Genomic DNA, 22,061 nt, shown 5'->3' on the forward strand with positions numbered 1-22,061 from the left:
TATAGTTGAAGACTTCTTTGAGTCAAAAGTGCATTGAAATGGCTTAGGAACTGTGCACACTGTGCACAGGTGCATGGCCACTTGGAGACACCAGTGCTCTCACTCAAACCCTTGTAGTTTGTTTATTTTATTTAACCTTTATTTAACTAGGCAAGTCAGTTAAGAACAAATTCTTATTTACAATGACGGCCTACCAAAAGGCCTCCTGCGGGGACGGGGGCTTGGGATAAAATAATTTAAAAAATAACATACAATATAAATATAGAACAAAACACATCACAACGAGACAACACAACATAAAGAGAGACTTAAGACAACAACATAGCAAGGCAGCAACACATGACAACACAAAACATGGTACAAACATTACTGGGCACAGTCAACAGCACAAAGGTCAATAAGGTAGAGACAATACAACACACAAAGCAGCCACAACTGTCACAAAGTGTCCATGATTGAGTCTTTGTGACTGTCCAGTTTGAGTATGTTGCAGCTCGTTCCAGTTGCAGTGAACTGAAAAGAGGAGCGACCCAGGGATGTTGGTATGTTGCACCTAGAAGAAAAAGAAACGCACACCTATTTAGGCGAGGTGCTGGCTAGCGGAGTAGAAAACTTGAAAATAAAAGGAGAGCCGCACACTCTATGAGCTCAAATGCAAAAATTGAATATCCAACGTTTCGACAGCCAATCTGTCTTCATCAGGGTATAATCACAAACACTGCGGGATGACTCGTTTATATAGTATCAAAAGACACACAGGTGTCTGTAATCATGGCCAAGAGTGGCCTAATATCATTGGTTAATTCTCAAATATTAAAATGGCATACAAAGAACAGCATACAAAAAACAAATGGATAGCATACCATCATAGATTCATTTTAGACTGCCATTGTAATTGTTTGTAAGCTTGTGTAAAGTCACAATAATCACAAGAATGGCTTCAGATCAAAGTCCACGTTGAGACCGAAGGGAGCAAGGGGTCTTTAAGTTAAAGATCCAGGCAGCCTCTCGTTTTAACAATAAATGATCAAGGTCACCCCCTCTCCTAGGGAGGGTGACATGTTCGAAGCCAATATAACGCAGAGACTAAATTGAGTGGCCTGCCTCCTAAAGTGGGCCGCAACTGGGTAAGTCAAGTTTTTGCACCTAATGGTGCTACGATGCTCTGATATATGTATTTTTAATTCACGCTTTGTTTTACCCACAATTTTTACCACAAGGACAAGTTATAAGATAAATAACTGCCTTAGTGGAGCACGTAATAACACCTTTGATTGGGATCAATTTCCCTGTTTGTGGGTGTTTGAAGGATCTGCATTTATAAGTGCCATTGCATTGAGCACAGCCATTACACTTGTAGTGTAATAGACGTTGTTCAGGAATATCTTGGGGTGGTAAATCAGAGTGTACCAATTGGTCTCTGAGATTTCTGCCCCGCGAGAATACGACCAAGGGAAGGTCCGAAAACACATTACAGAGACTATCATCGGATTTTAGAATGTGCCAATGTTTGTGAACGATTCCCTTAATTTGTTCAGAGCGCTTTGAATAGCGGGTAGTTAGAATGCAAGAATGCGTCTTTTTGCGAGACTGCCCTTGAAAAAGGTAATGTTTTGAATTGTACCCCCTCTCCTTGAATATTTCTGTCGAAATCGGATTTTTTTTTGCAAATTCTTTTGATTTGACAGAATTGGCTTTAGGGCAAACTATTTTTAAGGGAAGTGGGTGACAACTGTCAGCCCTCAAACTGTTACGATCAGTAGGTTTCCTGTAAAGATCAGTGTATAGAACATTATTTTCACACAAGATCAGAAGATCAAGAAAACTGATTTGACGTGTATCAGATTTCATAGTAAATCTCAAATGTTCAGAACAGGAGTTAAGAAAAGCATGGAATGCCTGGAGCTGTTTTGCATCACCCCTCCATAGAACAAAAATATCATCAATATACCGTTTCCAAATAATGATGTTAGGCTAGAAAACATGCACCTACCCCACATTTTCCAGGAATATTCCTCTCATGTATCCAGAGTATTTTCAGATTTTGCTAACGAAAATGAAAAGTACAGTAAATATAATAATTTACCACTACAGTAAATGTAATAATTGTAACACTATCTCCAAACTGTTCCCTTTCAATTGCTACCATGGCTATGCATATGCTTTTTGGATCTTTCAATAAATGCTAACAGCAATACAGCACTCCATTTAAATAATCAGGTCACATATCTGAATGGTAGACAGTGGACAAATTGCAGGATCAAAGGACAAACGAGCCCATACTTCACTGAGAGGTGACTAATGTAGTCTTTCAAAATGTCACCCGGTTGTTGTAATCACTAAAATCATTAAGAATGTCGGCTGCACTTGAGACCAGCAATTATCTAAAACCATATACGTAATGGCGCCGGAGGATGGCTGCCGTTTCATGGGCTCTTAACCAACCGTGTTATTTATTTATTTTTGCATTTTTGTAACTTATTTTGTACATAATGTTGCTGCTACCGTCTCTTATGACCGAAAAGAGCTTCTGGAAATCAGAACAGTGATTACTCACCTTGAACTGGACGAAGAAACTCTTTAATGAAACGGACGAGAGGGATTTACTCCAGACACCCGAACAGGCCCTCATCTCTGTCATTCGCAGGAGAAAGAGATGGAAAAGATATCGCGGAAAGAGATCAGGGTGCCTTGTGAGGATCTGCCGACGAGTGGCTAATCTTCCCTTGCCATCCGTACTCCTGGCCAACGCACAATCGCTGGAAAATAAACTGGACAAGCTAAATGCACGTTTATCCTACCAGCAGGACATTAAAAACTGTACAACTAATGCACGACGACATGATTAACATACAGCTGGCGGGTTACACACTGCATCGTCAGGATAGAACTGCAGCCTCTGGTAAGACAAGGGGTGGCGGCCTATGCATATTTGTAAACAGTAGGAAGTCTCAAGGTTTTGCTCACCTGAGGTAGAGTATCTCATGATAAGCTGTAGACCACTCTACCTAGAGAGTTTATCTGTATTTTTCGTAGCTGTCTACATACCACCACAGACTGATGCTGGCACTAAGACCGCACTCAATGAGATGTATACCACCGTAAGCAAACCGGAAAAAGCTCATAGAGGCGGCGCTCCTAGTGGCCAGGGACTTTAATGCAGGGAAACAAATCTGTTATACCCAATTTCCATCAGCATGTTAAATGTGCAACCAGAGGAGAGAGAAAAATAAATTAATAAAAAACAAACTCTAGCGATCCCCTTTACTCCACACACAGATGCTTACCAAGCTCTCCCTCGCCTTCCATTTGGCAAATTTGACCATAATTCTATCCTCCCGATTCCTGCTTACAAGCAAAAACTAAAGCAGGAAACACCAGTGACTAGATCAATAAAAAAAGTGGTCAGATGAAGCAGATGCTAAGCTACAGGACTGTTTTGCTTGCACAGACTGGAATATGTTCCGGGATTCCTCCGATGGCATTGAGGAGTACATCATATCAGTCATCGGCTTCATCAATAAGTGCATTGATGACGTCGTCCCCACAGTGACTGTACGTACATACCCCAACCAGAAGCCATGGATTACAGGCACTGAGCTAAAGGCTAGAGCTGCCGCTTTCAAGGAGCAGGACTCTAACCCGGAAGCTTATAAGATATCCCGCTATGCCCTCCGACGAACCATCAAACAGGCAAAGCATCAATACAGGACTAAGATCGAATCATACTACACTGGCTCTGATGCTCGTCGGATGTGGCAGGGCTGGCAAACTATTACAGACTACAAAGGGAAGCACAGCCGAGAGCTGCCCATTGACACGAGCCTACTAGACGAGCTAAATTACTTCTATGCTCGCTTCGAGGCAAGTAACACTGAAACATGCATGAGCACACCAGCTGTTCCAGATGACTATGTAATCCCGCTCTCCACAGTCGATGTGAGTAAGACCTTTAAACAAGTCAACAATCACAAGGACGCAGGGCCAGACGGATTACCAGGACGTATACACCGAGCATGCGCTGACCAACTGGCAAGTGACTTCATTAACATTTTTAACCTCTCCCTGTCCGAGTCTGTAATACCAACATGTTTCAAGCAGACCACCATAGTCCCTGTGCCCAAGAACACTAAGGTAACCTGCCTAAATGATTACCGACCCGTAGCACTCACGTCTATAGCCATGAAGTGCTTTGAAAGGCTGGTCATGGCTCACATCAACACAATTATCCCAGAAACCATAGACCCACTCCAATTTACATACCGCCCCATCAGATCCACAGACGCACTCCACACTGCCCTTTCACACCTGGACAAAAGGAACACCTGTGTGAGAATGCTGTTCATTGACAGTAGATCAGCATTCAACACCATAGTGCCCTCAAAGCTCATCACTAAGCTAAGGACCTTGGGATTAAACACCTCACTCTACAACTGGATCCTGGACTTCCTGATGGGACGCCCCCAGATGGTAAGGGTAGGGAACAACACATCCTCCACGCTGATCCTCAACACGGGGGCCGCCCAGGGGTGCGTGCTCAGTCCCCTCCTGTACTTCTGGTTCACTCATGACTGCACGGCCAGGCACGACTCCAACACCATCATTAAGTTGGCCGATGACAACAGTGGTAGGCCTGATCACCAACAATGACGTGACAGCATATAAGGAGGAGGTCAGAGACCTGGCCGTGTCGTGCCAGGACAACAACCTCTCTCTCTCTCTCTCTCAACGTGATCAAGACTAAGGAGATGATTGTGAATTACAGGAAAAGGAGGACCGAGCACACCCCCATTCTCATCGACAGGGCTGTAGTGGAGCAGGATCAGCGCTTCAAGTTCCGTGGTGACCACATCACCAACAAACGAACACGGTCCAAGCACACCAAGACAGTCATGAAGAGGGCACGACAAAACCTATTTCCCCTCAGGAGACTTAAAAGATTTGGTATGGGACATCAGATCCTCAAAAGTTTCTACACCAGAGAGCATCCTGACTGGTTGCATCACTGCCCTGGTATGACAACTGCTCGGCTGCAAGGCACTACAGAGGGTAGTGCGTATGGCTCAGTACATCACTGGGGCCAAGCTTCCTGCCATTCAGGACCTCTAGACCAGGCAGTGTCAGAGGAAGGCCCCAAAAAAGTTGTCCGACTCCAGCCACGCTAGTCATAGACTGTTCTCTCTGCTACCGCACGGCAAGCGGTACCGGAGCACCAAGTCTAGGTCCAAGAGGCTTCTAAACAGCTTCTACCCCCAAGACACAAGACTACTGAACATTTAAATAAATTGCTACAAAGACTATTTTCATTGTCGTCCACCAGCGGATATTGCTGCAGTCAGCATGCCAATTGCATGGTCCCTCAACTTGAGACATTGTGTTGTGTGACAAAACTGTAGATTTTAGAGTGGCCTTTCATTGTTCCCAGCACAAGGTGCATCTGCGTAATGATCATGCTGTTTAATCAGCTTCTTGAAATGCCACACCTGTCAGATGGATGGATTATCTTGGCAAAGCAGATATGCTCACTAACAGGTATGTAAACAAATTTGTGCACAACATTTGAGAGAAATAAGCGTTGTGTACAAACAATTTCTGGGATCTTTTATGTCAACTCATTAAACATGGGACCAACATTTTACATGTTGCGTAAATATTTTTGTTCAGTGTAGTTAAATATGTTGCTATGCAAACATAAGACTGCAGTTTATCGACTGCCACACTGGGTATATATTGCATTCCATTTCATGGTGATATGGCTGTGATGGCCAAAGCAGTTAATTGAGAAATCAGCAATTGCAAATGTTATAACTTCAGAAGCGGCTCACACAAGGAATTATGATCTAAAAGACCCAAAGCAGCAGTTTCTCAATATCAAACAATTTCTGGGTAACAAACTAAGTACCTAATTGTTTTCAATTAAAATGGTAAAAAAAATAAACAAAAATAGCTTCTTAGCAAAGAGCAATTTCTCAAGCTAGAATTTTGCTAGGACATTCTGGGAGTGGTCCGAGAGGAGAGGAAACCTAGCTGTTATTGGCAGAAGTTTGGAACTCTCGTTCTTATTGGTCTACTAACTAATTAACTGCCTGGTAAGGTCACCAGGCAGGCCAAAACACCATTCCACCAAAACAGACTGAAATTCCAGGCAGTCTTTTCAAACAGCTCATACACTTTAAGGGCATTATCATTTTCACAATATTATTAATAAAATTAAGCTAATGCTAAAGATCAAATGCCCTGTGCAGTCAAGTGATATTCCTGTGTTTTAATATTTCCACACCGTGGTTGGAATAATATTGTGAAAATGATAATGCCCTTAAAGTGTATGAGCTGTTTGAAAAGTATTAATATATTTTATAGAAAAATAAGTACATTATAGTAAACAAGAAGTATGTGGACACCCCTTCAAATTAGTGGATTTGGCTATTTTAGCCACACCCGTTGCTGACATGTGTGTAAAATAGAGCACCGCCATGCAATCTCCATAGACAAACATTGGCAGTAGAATGGCCTTACTGAAGAGCTCAGTGACTTTCAACATGGCACCGTTATAAGTTGCCAACAAGTCAGTTCGACAAATTTCTGCCCTGCTAGACTGCCCCGGTCAACTGTAAGTGCTGTTATTGTGATGTGGAAACGTCTAGTAGCAATGTTTCAACGGAGAAGTGGTAGGCCACAAAAGCTCACATAATAATGGGACCGCCGAGTGCTTCAGCGCATAAAAATCGTCTGTCCTCAGTTGCAACACTCACTACAGAGTTCCAAACTGCCCCTGAAAGCAACGGCAGCACAATAACTGTTCATCGTGAGCTTCATGAAATGGGTTTCCATGGCCGAGCAGCTGCACACAAGGCTCAGATTAGCATACACAATGCCAAGCGTCGGCTGGAGCAGCGGAATCGCGTTCTCTGGAGTGATGAATCACGCTTCACCATTTAGCAGTCCAACTGACAAATCTGGGTTTGCCGGATGCCAGGAGAACACTACCTACCCCAATGCATAGCGCCATCTGTAAAGTTTGGTGGAGGAATAATGGTCTGGGGCTGTTTTTCATGGTTCGGGCTAGGCCCCTTAGTTCCAGTGAATGAAAATCTTAAAGCTACAGCATACAATAACATTCTAGACAATTCTGTGCTTCCAACTTTGTGGCAACAGTTTGGGGAAGGCCCTTTCCTGTTTCAGCATGACAATGCCCCCGTACACAAAGTGAGGTCCATACAGAAATGGTTTGTCGAGATCGGTGTGGAAGAACTTGACTGGCCTGCACAGAGCCCTGACCTCAAACATTTCGGAATAAATTGGAACGCCGACTGCGAGCCAGACGTAGTCGCCCAACATCAGTAGCCAACCTCACTAATTCTTGTGGCTGAATAGAAGCAAGGTCCCGCAGCAATGTTCCAACATCTACTGGAAAGCCTTTCCAGAAGTGGGGAGGCTTTTATAGCAGTTAAAGGGGGACCAACTCCATATTAATGCCCATGATTTTGGAATGAGATGTTAGACGAGCAGGTGTCCATGTAGTGTGGTAGTCGGCTACCAAACGAAGATATCGTACTTTATGAAACAAAAGGTCTTAAACAAGAAGCCATTTCAAACCTTTCAACTTGCTCTTGCGAGTTTGATTTATGTTGCTAGACCTCTTATAAGTCAGCAGTAACATACTTGTGTAATCACAAATGAACCTTTTGCCCAATTTATAAGCTACAGCCTCTGAAATATTTAATTAAAAGGAGCTCACTGGTCCAAGCTGCCAAGCTCTTAGCACTGTACCAGCAATCCACTGACGAGGATAAAAAAAAATAGAACAGCCAGGTGGCGTTTCATTTTGTCTAAGGTTCCACTCTAATGCGGTCAACAAACATTTGGGTTGTGAGATTTTGACAAGAGATTGCAAAAAGTTAGTTGGGAGGGTGGGTAGATTGTATCCGCTGTCACGGTAAATGTATCTTGCTTTAAAAAGTTGCAAGTTGTATTTTTTCAAAACCTTATTACCAAATACCTTATGATCCAAAAACCATTATACAGTAAAAAAAAAAAAGGTTTGGGATCGAGTCCTCCTCTGTATTCTGCCACTGAACATGGCCAATGCGAAGTTGCTGAGTTTCAGAGGTTAAAGGTTGAAAAAGAAAGCAGTGCTACAACAATCACTTTCAATGTGGGATAAGGAATCCATTAAGCATGGGAGGGGAAGGTGAAGTACCCGTTCCAATGCATTACCCCTACATGACCCCCATTCGTTAATCCTCCCCAAAGCTTTGCTATTAGTCATGAAAGAATACACTAGTGTGGAATTTATAAATCAATGTGAAAGTATGAAAGAGCACCTTCTTTAGTGGCAAAAGCCTGACTGTCGCTGATCATCTTCTTGAGTTCAGGGTTGTATCGGGTTCCTTCTGGGAAGATGACAAGATACATCTGCACAGAAATCAAAACAAACGGGGGTTGAGTTACAGCAAGTGAAGTCTTGCAGGGGAGATCAGCACATCATTTCTCGTAAGGTAAGTAGTCTAAGACTATGTTTCTACACTCTACATACAGAGCATTCGGAAAGTATTCAGAGCCCTTGACTTTTTCCACTTTGTTACGTTACAGCCTTATTCTAAAATGGATTAATCTACACACAATACCCCATAATGACAAAGCAAAATATCACAAGTGTTGAGACCCTTTACTCAGCATTTTGTTGAAGGACCTTTGGCAGGGATTACAGCCTCGAGTCTTCTTGGGTATCACACTACTAGCTTGGCACACCTGCAGATCCTCAAGCTGTCAGGTTGGATGGGGAGCGTCGCTGAACAGCTATTTTCAGGTCTCTCCAGAGATGTTCGATCGGTTTGAAGTCCGGGCTCTGGCCACTCAAGCACATTCAGAAACTTGTCCCGAAGCCACTCCTGCGTTGTCTTCACCGTTTGCTTAAGGTCGTTGTCCTGTTAGAAGGTTAACCTTCGCCTAAGTCTGAGCACTCTGGAGCAGGCTTTCATCAAGGATCTCTGTATTTTGCGCTGTTCATCTTTCCCTCAAATCAAGACTAGTCTCCCAGTCCCTGCCACTGAAAAACATCCCCACAGCATGATGCTGCCACACCATGCTTCACTGTAGGGATGGTGCCAGGATTCCTCCTGACGTGATGCTTGGCATTCAGGCCAAGTTAAATCTTGATTGTATCAGACAAGAGAATCTTATTTTTCATGGTCAGAGTCATTTAGGTGCCTTTTAGCAAACTCCAAATGGGCTGTCATGTGCCTTTTACTGAGTGGCTTCCATCTGGCCACTACCATAAAAGGCCTGATTGGGTGAGTGCTGCAGAGATGGGATAACCTTCCAGAAGGACAACCATCTCCACAGAGGCAATATAGAGCCTTTTCAGAGTGACCATCGGGATCTTGGTCACCTCCCTGACCAAGGCCCTTCTCCCCTGATTGCTCCGTTTGGGCGGGCGGCCAGCTCTAGGAAGAGACTTGATGGTTCCAAACTTCTTCCATTTAAGAATGATGCAGGCCAGTGTTCTTAGGGACCTTCAATGCTGCAGAAATGTTTTGCTACGCTTCCCCAGATATGTGCCTCGACACAATCCTGTCTCGGAGCTGTACAGACAATTCCTTCGACCTCATGGCTTGGTTTTTGCTCAGACATGCACGGTCAACTGTGGGACCTTATATAGACAGATGTGTGCATTTCCAAATCATGTCCAATCAATTTAATTAACAAAGGTGGACTCCAGTCAAGTTCTAGAAACATCTCAACGATAATCAACGAAAACAGGATGCACCCGAGATCAATTTTTAGTCTCAATTCAAAGGGTCAGAATACTTATGTAAATAAGCTGTTTTTTAATTAACAAATTTGCTAAAATTTCTAAAAACCTGTTTTCGCTTTGCCATTATGGGGTATTGTGTGTAGCTTGATGAGGAAAAGGCTGTAACATAACAAAATGTGGAAAAAGGTCTTAATACTTTCCGAATGCACTGTACCCATACACATATGAAAACCTGGGTGTCATGAAGACAAGACTAGTCAGAAAATCATGACAAAATGCTAGCACAGAAGCCCAGGGACAAAGGGTAGCCCAGAAGCTCAAACAACAAGCTGTGGATCTTAGTGTCCTGGGAAGAAGTTATTTGGCAACAGCAGTCCTTCCTGATATAGACTAGGCACAGGGAAATATTTAGAACGGACATGCCAGTGACCAAAACAGCCTTTATAGATATTTATTTCAGTTGGTTTCATGTATATTTTAGAATAGCAATGCTCTTCAAAGAATGACAAATTGGGATAAAGTAAGAGCACTTTCATGGTATTTCACTGACAGCCTCACAGCCCATCAATAGAATCCATTGAATGAAGTGACAGTATTAAACATTAGTTTTGTTGGCAGCCATGTAAAAAGTTATTGGCTGCGATGCAAGAAATAACATGCTTATCACCAAAAATGCTTTTGGGAGTAAATAACATTCACAAAATCAGACAGTTTCTGTCAGTGTGCTCCTTAAATACTTACTGGTGTTCCCAACACTGTTTGTGAAGAGAGCTTCTTTTTCATTGCCTTCTCGTCAAACTTTGCGCTTCGCTTCACGTAGACACTGCCATGCTAAAAATGAACATTTGATTAAAAAATTGATACCAAATAGGATTAAATCGCTCTTACCAATAAGCACAATATATATTATAGCATCTAACAGTCCAAAACTTTTAGATAAATATATTACCTGAGAGAAATACCATCCGTATAATGGGAGCCATTTCAGCCCATCTTTTAGGACGTATCTCACATGTCCAAGTGCTTCCTGCCTAATGGCTAACATGTCAGCAATGATCCAGTCCGCTGTATGACAAGAGAAAGCAAGGGTTTTAGTCCAACTGCATCATGTGCCAAACTTTAACTAACAAATTATTCTCGCTCAGAATGAACAGAAATTAATTAGTTAAGCATTTTGTTGAAAAGGAACAGCTCACCTGTGCATTGATGGTTGGAAAGGTAGACTACATTCTCTTTAATCTTTGGCACGTCTCCATAAATAACAATCTAAAGAAGAATGAACATCGTTTTACTAGGCCTAAAAGACAAGGGCATAATGACAAACAGAAACAAAATGGAAGAAATTTGGGTGGCAACCAAACTGAAATTATTTGTGCGAATGTTTGTAATTAGACATACACCCAGGATTTTGTGGAAAATCCACAGTGCTGAGGACGCCAATGGCAAGCCAACTGTGTCTTAAGTGTTTTGTTCATAAAAACGGGTCTCATCATCTTAACCTTTTAGAAGCTGTTAATGAACCAACTTCGCCACTTGTTAAAACACCACAACTCAGAAGTGTTGGTGTGCTTCATAAAACAAAGGGTGTTTCTCAATATGCATACTAATGTTATCCACACTCATGCTCCGAGTTAGTTCGCCAATGACGTTCTTGTGAGGACGAGAGGGTTGAGAATGCATTAACATTAGAATTTGTGAAGCTAGCTATATGTGAATCGTATTAATATAGCTAGCTTGACAGTTTGATTTGGAGTCATTCTCTGACCGTTGCATGCTCCAATTTGCTTGCTTGGAGCACGGTATAATGCATATTGAGAAACACCCCAAAATGTTTGAAAATAGTAGGGAATTCCAGGTCTTCAACGTGTCTACTGGTATTCCTACTGTCGGCCTATGTGAAATATCATTTAGAAAGCCATATCCAAGAACACCCATAATAAATGAAGTCATCAACAGACTAGGCCTAAATAGCAAACAAAGCTGAACCACAAAAGAATGGCTTAGAAGTTAAGTCATACATAAATCAGATAACATTGGCAATAGGCTCGATTTGTTCCTACCAACCTAAGGATTCATTTCATAACCCCCATGTAGCAATAGCTCAAACACAGACCAAATCGAAGCTTACTTTGTTAGTTGTTTGGTGAAAACGTTGTGTAAGATAGACCTGGGCGGTATACCGTATTTTACTATACCGGTATTGATGCACGGACTGGTTTGGGTTTTTAACTTTACCTTCTATAATAGTATTTAAATGTTTGTTAAATGTGATACGCCATGTGTAATGGTCAATGCAGCACAAGCAACAAAGTTGTTTCCACTTTAACCTTAATATAAATCCACAAGCTTTCTATAATTACAATATTAGTTTGTGTTTCTTACATCAGCAAACTCGTGTTAGCCACTAATGCTAATCGCTAGTCAGCTGGCTAAAAGTCAGAGCAAATGTAGCTAGCTAATACAGCCTGATACCAGTGCTGGTGGAGGCCTAAATCAGCATGTTTGTGCAACAGTATCTTCTAAATCAAAGAGGAATAGGCGAAGCATGACCATGTTGGCTACATGAATAAAGATTTAATGTAGCCAAAGATTATAGGGTCCCCTAGGCAACACTGAACATCACTTTGGTTCCTACCCTGTCACAATAACTCATCCATAGCATTTTTCATTCGTTGTCATGTTAAACACTGTATTCAAAGTGCCCACTATTATTAGTATTCTAACTATAGAATTATAATAAACATTCTATTTCCATAATGCCAACAGTTCACCCAAGTGTTTTGATCTAAATTGCAACATTTGGTTAAAAATAAGGCCTAGTTTTTTTGCCCATATCGTGGCAGTGTGGAAATGAGTGCAGGAAATGCAGAAATTGATGGAAATGCAGGAAATTGTTTTATACTGTTCAACTTTAACATAAAATAATCAGAATGCAGAAAGACCCATTGAAATAATTTAGAATATATATGTTGCCTAGGGTCACGCACTACTCAAAGCAAATGTAGAACTTTTATTAATCAAAAACATAAAATACCGTTGAATTTGAAAAATACCATATGATGTTTTGGCCATATCGCCCAGCCCTAGTGTAAAATATTTTTTTGACTCAGGGCTGGTGGTCAATAGCGGTAGGTCACAGACGGACAAATAAAACATCCCCCATGATCTGTGGAGTCCCGGATTTCGGTGTGATTCAACGTATTCCGTGTTTATTTTGTTTATGCTTTCGCAATCCTAACCGGAAAGTCGGTAGCAGCAATCTTGAAATGAGGTCATCGGCTCGGCCTGCTCTTAACTACCATATATGGGCATATGAATGTAAGTCACACCAACGATTTTAAGGCACAGATCAATAGCCAAGATACTCAGCTTTCCGCAGACAACCTGCTTTTGCAGATAGGGGCTACTGTTCTCATACCAGACGGAATTGAATAAAAACAAATCTAACATGGGGACTTTACATTTAAGAGGCGTGGTGCCACATAAAATAAACAAATAAATAAAACAGCATACCACAGGTAAAACTGGATGCCTAATGCAATGTTCCAGACTCATAAAGCACTAAAACGTATACAGACCACATTCACACGTTTTTAACTAGCCATTATTTTGCTCCCTAGAGGACTGGTGAAGTAGTCCAACACTAATGACAACCGGTTCGGTTTCAGTTAGATTCTTCAAAATGATCAAATTTTCGAGAAGAAGAAAAACGATAGTGTCCAAACCGTTTGGGCTACACACTAATATGACCCCTCTGTGCAAAGGTGAGACTCTCACGAACACTGTTGTTTTGCTCTAAGACGCCTACAGGCCTCACAAGACTCGTCTGATGGACACCCAGTAACAGTTGAAAAATTAATGGAAGTATATATGGAGACTGTTTAGTTCCAAAAATGTGTCCTGATCTTATCTCTCAGATATAGGTCAGACACTCAGAACAAACTGCCTTAATTTTGAGGGGGGATTATCTGTTGTTCCATGTAGTGAATATGTTATTCAATGAGTTTGTATGGGCTAATAGCAGTAAGGCCAAATAAAATGTTTAATCAAAAACTTTTATATATTTTATACTTCAAGGGGTCTTCAAATTGATCCATTTTTGGAATGACCTTTAACACAGAATAAAACTATTAAAGGGTAGTTAACATAAAATGTAACTACATGTAACATATGGATTTGCATTAGTATACACATCAAAAGTCCCAAAGCAAAGTCACACCTAATTTTTCAATTTTTCAAGTTATTACTTAAACCAATCAGAATTCCCGAAACCATGTCGGGAATTGTTTGAGGCGATATAATATTTCCTGTAATGTAAACTCCAACTGAAATAATATCAAATGTATAACTTCCTTTTCAGCCAACAAGCAAATAAATTCATAAAGTATTGTTACAAATCAACTTTACGTTAGCAATTGCCTGACTTGTGCAGTGCAATCAACACCTGGCTTACAGCTACATTAAAGTAAACCAAAGTTTGGGAAATACATAACACTATCTAACCAGTTAGCTATATGCAGTAATCCTAGCCAGCTAGCTAATTTTAGCCATTTAACCAAATAGCTATTAGCCTCGCCAATCACCACAGTTATGGTCAGCAAGCCAGAGCCCAACAACTGGAGACCAGCTAGACCACCACAACTAAAACATAACCACAGATCAAAAGCAAAGAGAGCAGAGACTTACAGATTGTTGGCTGGGGCTCAGCCGATGATAAAACCTTTCAAAGAGTGCAGGTTGAGTTAGCTACAAAAGCAAGGGGGAGGCGGGCACTTCACCAAGCTGAGTGAAATCTAATGGCAAGAAAATCTAAATTAGATAGATCCCAGATGTCAGTCAGCTAGCGTGCTAGCACTAAGCCAAAGAGGGAAAAGTTACAAAACTCCCATAGCCAACTCAACAGAGAACATGGTGAAAAGGTGACCAAAAAAAAAGAACAGATAAAGTGCTACACAATTAGAGCAATTGGTTGGAGCCCACGGCAAGAAGGCACCAGAGCCTGCCATGCTAACGGGTTTCCACTAGATAACACAGCCACAAAGTCTGAAGAGTATGAGGATGCTAACCGTAGCCAGCTACAGAGCTAGCATACAAACTTGGTAGCACAGAGTAGATCCTCCATTTGACGTTGATAAATACTGCAGTGGGTAGTTAAGATACCCGAAAATAAGTTAATACATTTGTAATAACCCAAAAACATAAGTTTGTAGTTATAGGTACCAGATCGTGACTACAACTAAGTTACTAACTCTGACCACATTGTTGTTACTTTGGTGAGTAAAAACTCATGCTTCCTACCCTTTAATAAGAGCCCCATAATGGTAGTGACTGCCCATTACTGCTTATCACTTATTAACCATAATTTGTAAGCATTACTTTAAGTAATATACTGAAATATTGTTAGTTTTACTTTGAAGCAAGGTAAGACGTTACATAAATGAGCAAAGTAGCCTAGCCAAAATCCAACCACAGAAAGGGAGGCAATTATTTTATAAAGACTTCCTATTGGTTTTCATAACTTTCTTTCAATGTCCAGAAGCCAAAGGCACAATCCTAGTCATTATCAACCAATCCTAGTTGTTACTATTAGATCCCCTCTCTTAATAACTTCTTGTCAATAGGGGGTGCTGTTAGCACTTTGTAATAATTACGTTCCCAAATTAAACTGCCTCGTACTCAATTCTTGCTCGTACAATATGCATATTATTATTACTATTGGATAGAAAACACTCTAGTTTCTAAAACCGTTTCAATTATATCTGTGAGTGAAACAGAACTGGACTTAGAGCAATTTTGCTATGTGGATGTGAGAATGCAGAATTCTGCAAGCTGCTCTGAGATCTGTTTATAAATCTGCCTGTCTTTTATTGGTTGAGATGCACTGCATACGCCTTCCCCTGGATGTTAGCGAATAGTGAGAGTTGAAATGGAGTCTTTACGCAGATCTGAAAGGTTATAAATAGCTTGGCAAGGAAGTGTCTGTTCTTTTCCCTCTTCGCTCTGACGCAGAAAGGACCTTGGCATATCGTACTAGAACCTTCGGTTATAGCTTTTAGAAATATCCGGCTGTGTTTTTATTCGATATAGGCTTTAAAGACATCATGTTGTTATTTTAAACCGAATTATATCAGTTTATGTCAGTATATTGCGATTTTCGGGTATTTATTTTTGTGGCGTTCTAGGTAGTTGGGTATCTCTGGCTCACATGCTAATGTTTACTGCTAATTGCAACGTTGAAGACGACATTCTACAACCGAGCAACGATTCTTTTGGACAAAGGACACCTTTCCCAAGATTCTGATGGGAGTTCATCAAAAAGTAAGAACTATTTATGCTGTTAATTCGTTGTTCTGTTGAAAAATGTAAAATGCATAAGCCGCCATTAATTTCAGTGCAGCCTCGCTTTAACGCACGCTGTATGTTGTAGTAACGTTAATTTTAAAAATGTAACACAGCGATTGCATTAAGAACTAATGCATCTTTCATTTGCTGTCCAACCTGTATTTTTTAGTCAAGTTTATGATTATTTATCGATTAGAATAGGTGCCTCTCCCAAGAATTCTCCCGACATTTTCTAGGCAGCTTGGCTACTTTTCTCATTGTATAACCACGATTTGTGCCGCTAAATATGCACATTTTCGAACAAACTCTATATGCATTGTGTAATATGATGTTATAGGACTGTCATCTGAAGAATTCTGAGCAGGTCAGTGAAAAAATTAATATATTTTGGTGGTTTATACGTTATCGCTATTTTTGGCTTGAATCAATGCTGTTGTGTGGTTTGCTATTGTGGTAAGCTAATATAACGCTATATTGTGTTTTCGCTGTAAAACACTTAGAAAATCTGAAATATTGGCTGGATTCACAAGATCTGTGTCTTTCATTTGCTGTACGCTGTGTATTTTTCATAAATGTTTTATGACGAGTATTTAGGTAATACACGATGGTCTCTGTAGTTATTCTAGTTGCTTTGGTGAGAGTTGTGATGGTGGCTGCAATGGTAAACTATGATTTATACCTGAAATATGCACATTTTTCTAACAAAACATATACTATACAATAAATATGTTATCAGACTGTCATCTGATGAAGTTGTTTCTTGGTTAGTGGCTATTTATATCTTTATTTGGTCGAATTTGTGATAGCTACTGATGCAGTAAAAAAATGGTGGAGTAAAAAAAGTGGTGTCTTTTGCTAACGTGGTTAGCTAATAGATTTACATATTGTGTCTTCCCTGTAAAACATTTTAAAAATCAGAAATGATGGCTGGATTCACAAGATGTGTATCTTTCATCTGGTGTCTTGGACTTGTGATTTAATGATATTTAGATGCTAGTACTTACTTGTGACGCTATGCTAGGCTATGCTAGTCAGCTTTTTTACTGATGGGGGTGCTCCCGGATCCGGGTTTGGGAGGAATTAGAGGTTAACGGAGATTCTCATCTCTGTCACATATGGAACTACTCGCATTAGGTGCGCTGTTTAGAACGGTGGTTTCCCGCAAATTGCATTTTGGCAAATGTTTGAAAATGACTTATTAGCTGCTTCATTATACAGGAGTAGCATGTTCAATAATAGGCTATAGCCTTTTGACCAAGATGATAGGCTTGCTATTGTTGCATGTTCAAGATGGCTTTGCTACACAGAAAGCAGCAATTGGCTACTCCAGTCACTGACTAAATCAGCAGACCTATAGTGCATTCGGAAATTTTTCAGAACCCTAGACATTTTCCACATTTTGTTATGTTACAACTTTAGTCTAAAATTGATTCATTAGTTTTTTTCTCATCGATCTACACACAATACCCCATAACGACAAAGCAAATTTATAAAAAATGTAAAACAGAAATATTTAAATTTACAAGACCCTTAACTCAGGATTTTGTTGAAGTAACTTTTGCAGCGATTACAGCCTCGAGTCTTGTTGGGTAGGACTCTACAAGCTTGGCACACCTGTATTTGGGGAGTTTCTCCCATTCTTCTCTATAGATCCTCTCAAGCTCTGTCAGGTTAGATGGGGAGCGTTGCTGCACATTTATTTTCAGGTCTCTCCAGAAATGTTCCATCGGGTTCATGTCCAGGCTCTGGCTGGGCCACTCAAGGACATTCAGAAACTTGTCCCGAAGCCACTCCTGCGTTGTCTTGGTCGTGTGCTTAGGGTCGTTGTCCTGCTGAAAGGTGAACCTTCGCCCCAGTCTGAGGTCCTGAGCGCTCTGGAGCAGGTTTTTAATCAAGTATCTCTGTAATTTGCGCCGTTCATCTTTCCCTCGATCCTGACAAGTCTCCCAGTGCCTGCAGCTGAAAAACATCCCCACAGCATGCCGCCACCATCATCATCATGCTTTACCGTAGGGATGGTGCCAGGTTTCCTCCAGACGTGACGCTTGGCATTCAGGCCAAATCGTGCTTTCATCAGACCAGAGAATTTTGTTTCTTATGGTCTGAGTCATTTAGGTACCTTTTGGCAAACTCCAAGTGGGCTGTCATGTGCCTTTTACTGAAGAGTGGCTCCCATCTGGCTACTCTACCATAAAGGCCTGATTGATGTAGTGCTGCAAAGATGGGAGAATTTCCAGAAGGACAACCATCTCCACAGAGGAACTCTGGAGCCCCGTCAGTGGCCATCGGGTTCTTGGTCACCTCCACCAATTGCTCAGTTTGACTGGGCGGCCAGCTCTAGGAAGAGTCTTGGTGGTTCCAAACTTCTTCCATGTAAGAGTGATGGAGGCCCCTGTATTCTAGGGGACCTTCAATGCTGCAGACATTTTTGGGTACCCTTCCCCAGATCTGTGCCTCGACACTATCCCGCCTCGGTGCTCTACGGACAATTCCTTTTTGCATTGACATGTGTTAAGCTCGCCGCCATTGGACTCTGGAGCAGTGGAAACGCGTTCTCCGGCAGTCCGATGGACAAATCTGGGGTTGGCGGATGCCAGGAGAAGGCTACCTGCCCCAATGCATAGTGCCAACTGTAAAGTTTGGGTCGAGCTAGGCCCCTTAGTTCCAGTGAAGGGAAATCTTACGCTATAGCACACAATGACATTCTAGACAATTCTGTGCTTCAAACCTTGTGGCAACAGTTAGGCCCTTTCCTGTTTCAGCATGACAATGCCCCATGCACAAAGCGAGGTCCATACAGAAATGGTTTGTAGAGATCGGTGTGGAAGAACTTGACTGGCCTGCACTGAGCCCTGACCTCAACCCCTTCTTAAACCCTGGGGATGAATTGGAAAGCCAAATGTGAGCCAGGCCTAATCTCCCAACATCAGTGCCCGACCTCACTAATGCTCGTGGCTGAATGGAAGCAAGTCCCTGCAGCAATGTTCCAACATCTAGTGGAAAGCCTTCCCAGAAGAGTGGAGGCTGTTTTAGCAGCAAAGGGGGACCAACTCCATATTAACGTCCATGATTTCTTAATGAAATGATCGACAAGCAGGTGTCCACATACCTTTTGTATGTAGTGTAAGTAGTTTGGAGGTGCATTTTCAAAATGGTACAGTATAAATGCTTTTAGTACATAAGATCGATAGTGGAGTAGTTGTAATACTTTATGTAAACTCAATTGATTCATGTATTTGAAACAGTATTTTAATTGAGTCTTTAATAGGGATGAATGGCATTATCGCTTATGTGATGCAAGTATGTTTGGAGGGGTGCATTTCCAAAATGGTAAAGTAAAAATGCTTCTAGTGCATAACAGATAGTGGAGTAGTTTGAACCCTGACCTGTTCACTGGATGTGCTACTTTGTCCCGGACCTGCCGTTTCTACCCCTCTCTACCTCTGAATGCTCGGCTATGAAAAGCCAACTGACATTTACTCCTGAGGTGCTAACCTGTTGCACCCTCGTTAACCACTGGTATTATTATTTGACCCTGCTAGTCATCTCTGAATGTTAGAAAATCTTGAAGAACGATCTGACCTTAAAACCTCTTGACGCTAGGGGTCAGATTATTATTATTTATTTTTTTAAATAACGTTCCCAAGGTAAACGGACTATTTCTCAGGTACAGATTGTAGAATATGCATATAATTTACAGATTAGGATAGAAAACACTCCAAAGTTTCCAAAACTGTCAAAATATTGTCTGTGAGTATAACAAAACTGATTCTGCAGACGAAAACCTGAGAAAATCTAACCCGGAAGTGATATATACACTGCTCAAAAAAATAAAGGGAACACTTAAACAACACAATGTAACTCCAAATCAATCACCTTCTGTGAAATCAAACTGTCCACTTTGGAAGCAACACTGATCGACAATAAATTTCACATGCTGTTGTGCAAATGGAATAGACAACAGGTGGAAAGTAGAGGCAATTAGCAAGACACCCCCAATAAAGGAGTGGTTCTGCAGGTGGTGACCACAGACCACTTCTCAGTTCCTATGCTTCCTGGCTGATGTTTTGGTCACTTTTGAATGCTGGCGGTGCTTTCACTCTAGTGGTAGCATGAGACGGAGTCTACAACCCACACAAGTGCCTCAGGTAGTGCAGCTCATCCAGGATGGCACATCAATGCGAGCTGTGGCAAGAAGGTTTGCTGTGTGTCAGCGTAGTGTCCAGAGCATGGAGGCGCTACCAGGAGACAGGCCAGTACATCAGGAGACGTGGAGGCCGCCGTAGGAGGGCAACAACCCAGCAGCAGGACCGCCACTGCCAGAGCCCTGCAAAATGACCTCCAGCAGGCCACAAATGTGCATGTGTCTGCTCAAACGGTCAGAAACAGACTCCATGAGGGTGGTATGAGGGCCCGACGTCCACAGGTGGGGGATGTGCTTACAGCCCAACACCGTGCAGGACGTTTGGCATTTGCCAGAGAACACCAAGATTGGCAAATTCGCCACTGGCGCCCTGTGCTCTTCACAGATGAAAGCAGGTTCACACTGAGCACGTGACAGACGTGACAGAGTCTGGAGACGCCGTGGAGAACGTTCTGCTGCCTGCAACATCCTCCAGCATGACCGGTTTGGCGGTGGGTCAGTCATGGTGTGGGGTGGCATTTCTTTGGGGGGCCGCACAGCCCTCCATGTGCTCGTCAGAGGTAGCCTGACTGCCATTAGGTACCGAGATGAGATCCTCAGACCCCTTGTGAGACCATATGCTGGTGCGGTTGGCCCTGGGTTCCTCCTAATGCAAGACAATGCTAGACCTCATGTGGCTGGAGTGTGTCAGCAGTTCCTGCAAGAGGAAGGCATTGATGCTATGGACTGGCCCGCCCGTTCCCCAGACCTGAATCCAATTGAGCACATCTGGGACATCATGTCTCGCTCCATCCACCAACGCCACGTTGCACCACAGACTGTCCAGGAGTTGGCGGATGCTTTAGTCCAGGTCTGGGAGGAGATCCCTCAGGAGACCATCCGCCACCTCATCAGGAGCATGCCCAGGCGTTGTAGGGAGGTCATACAGGCACGTGGAGGCCACACACACTACTGAGCCTCATTTTGACTTGTTTTAAGGACATTACATCAAAGTTGGATCAGCCTGTAGTGTGGGTTTCCACTTTAATTTTGAGTGTGACTCCAAATCCAGACCTCCATGGGTTGATAAATTTGATTTCCATTGATAATTTTTGTGTGATTTTGTTGTCAGCACATTCAACTATGTAAAGAAAAAAGTATTTAATAAGAATATTTCATTCATTCAGATCTAGGATGTGTTATTTTAGTGTTCCCTTTATTTTTTGGAGCAGTATATATATATATATATATTTTTTTATCTTTGTTTCCTGGCCTGTCTTTCTTCCATTTAAAGGTGTATCAACCAGATTGCTTTTCCAATGGCTTCCTCAGGCTGTGACCAGGCTTTAGACATAGTTTCAGGCTTTTATTTTGAAAAATGAGCTAGATTTTTCAAAAGTAGTCAGGTGTCCTCTGAATAGTTCCTGCGCGCGAGAGGGGAGTTCTCCATTTTCTTTTTCTCTCTTATTGAATAGGTTACGGTCCGGTTGAAATATTATCGATTATGTTTGCTAAAAACAACCTGAGGATTGATTATAAAAAACATTTGACATGTTTCTACGACCATTACGGATACTTTTTGGAATGTTCGAACGGAACGAGGCTGTAGTTTTCTGAACATAACGCGCAACCCAAACGGCGTTTTTTTTCTTATAAAAGTAATATTTATCGAACAAAAAGAACATTTGTTGTGTAACTGGGAGTCTCGTGAGTGCAAATATCCGAAGATTATCAAAGGTAAGCGATTAATTTTATTGCTTTTCTGACTTTCGTGACCATGCTAATTTGGGGCTAGCTGTTCTAGCATTGATTGATACACTCACAAAAGTTTGGATTTCT

The 22,061-nt window shown here is 41.8% G+C and overlaps 1 protein-coding gene across 1 annotated transcript in view; it reads right to left on the reverse strand.

The window, feature by feature from the left end:
• The window catches only part of LOC120046649 (1-acyl-sn-glycerol-3-phosphate acyltransferase epsilon-like), a 53,888-nt gene that overhangs the window by 16,749 nt on the left and 15,078 nt on the right, over positions 1-22,061 (reverse strand). The window contains exons 2-5 of the mRNA XM_038992042.1: positions 10,954-11,023; positions 10,707-10,822; positions 10,499-10,588; positions 8,325-8,415 (exon numbers count right to left, since the gene is read on the reverse strand). Of these exons, the coding sequence (XP_038847970.1) occupies positions 8,325-8,415; positions 10,499-10,588; positions 10,707-10,822; positions 10,954-11,023 (367 nt within the window). The remainder of the gene's footprint in view (positions 1-8,324; positions 8,416-10,498; positions 10,589-10,706; positions 10,823-10,953; positions 11,024-22,061) is intronic.

The sequence above is a fragment of the Salvelinus namaycush genome, chromosome 4 (genome assembly GCF_016432855.1).
Source record: "Salvelinus namaycush isolate Seneca chromosome 4, SaNama_1.0, whole genome shotgun sequence".
In the NCBI taxonomy this organism is placed as follows: domain Eukaryota; kingdom Metazoa; phylum Chordata; class Actinopteri; order Salmoniformes; family Salmonidae; genus Salvelinus; species Salvelinus namaycush.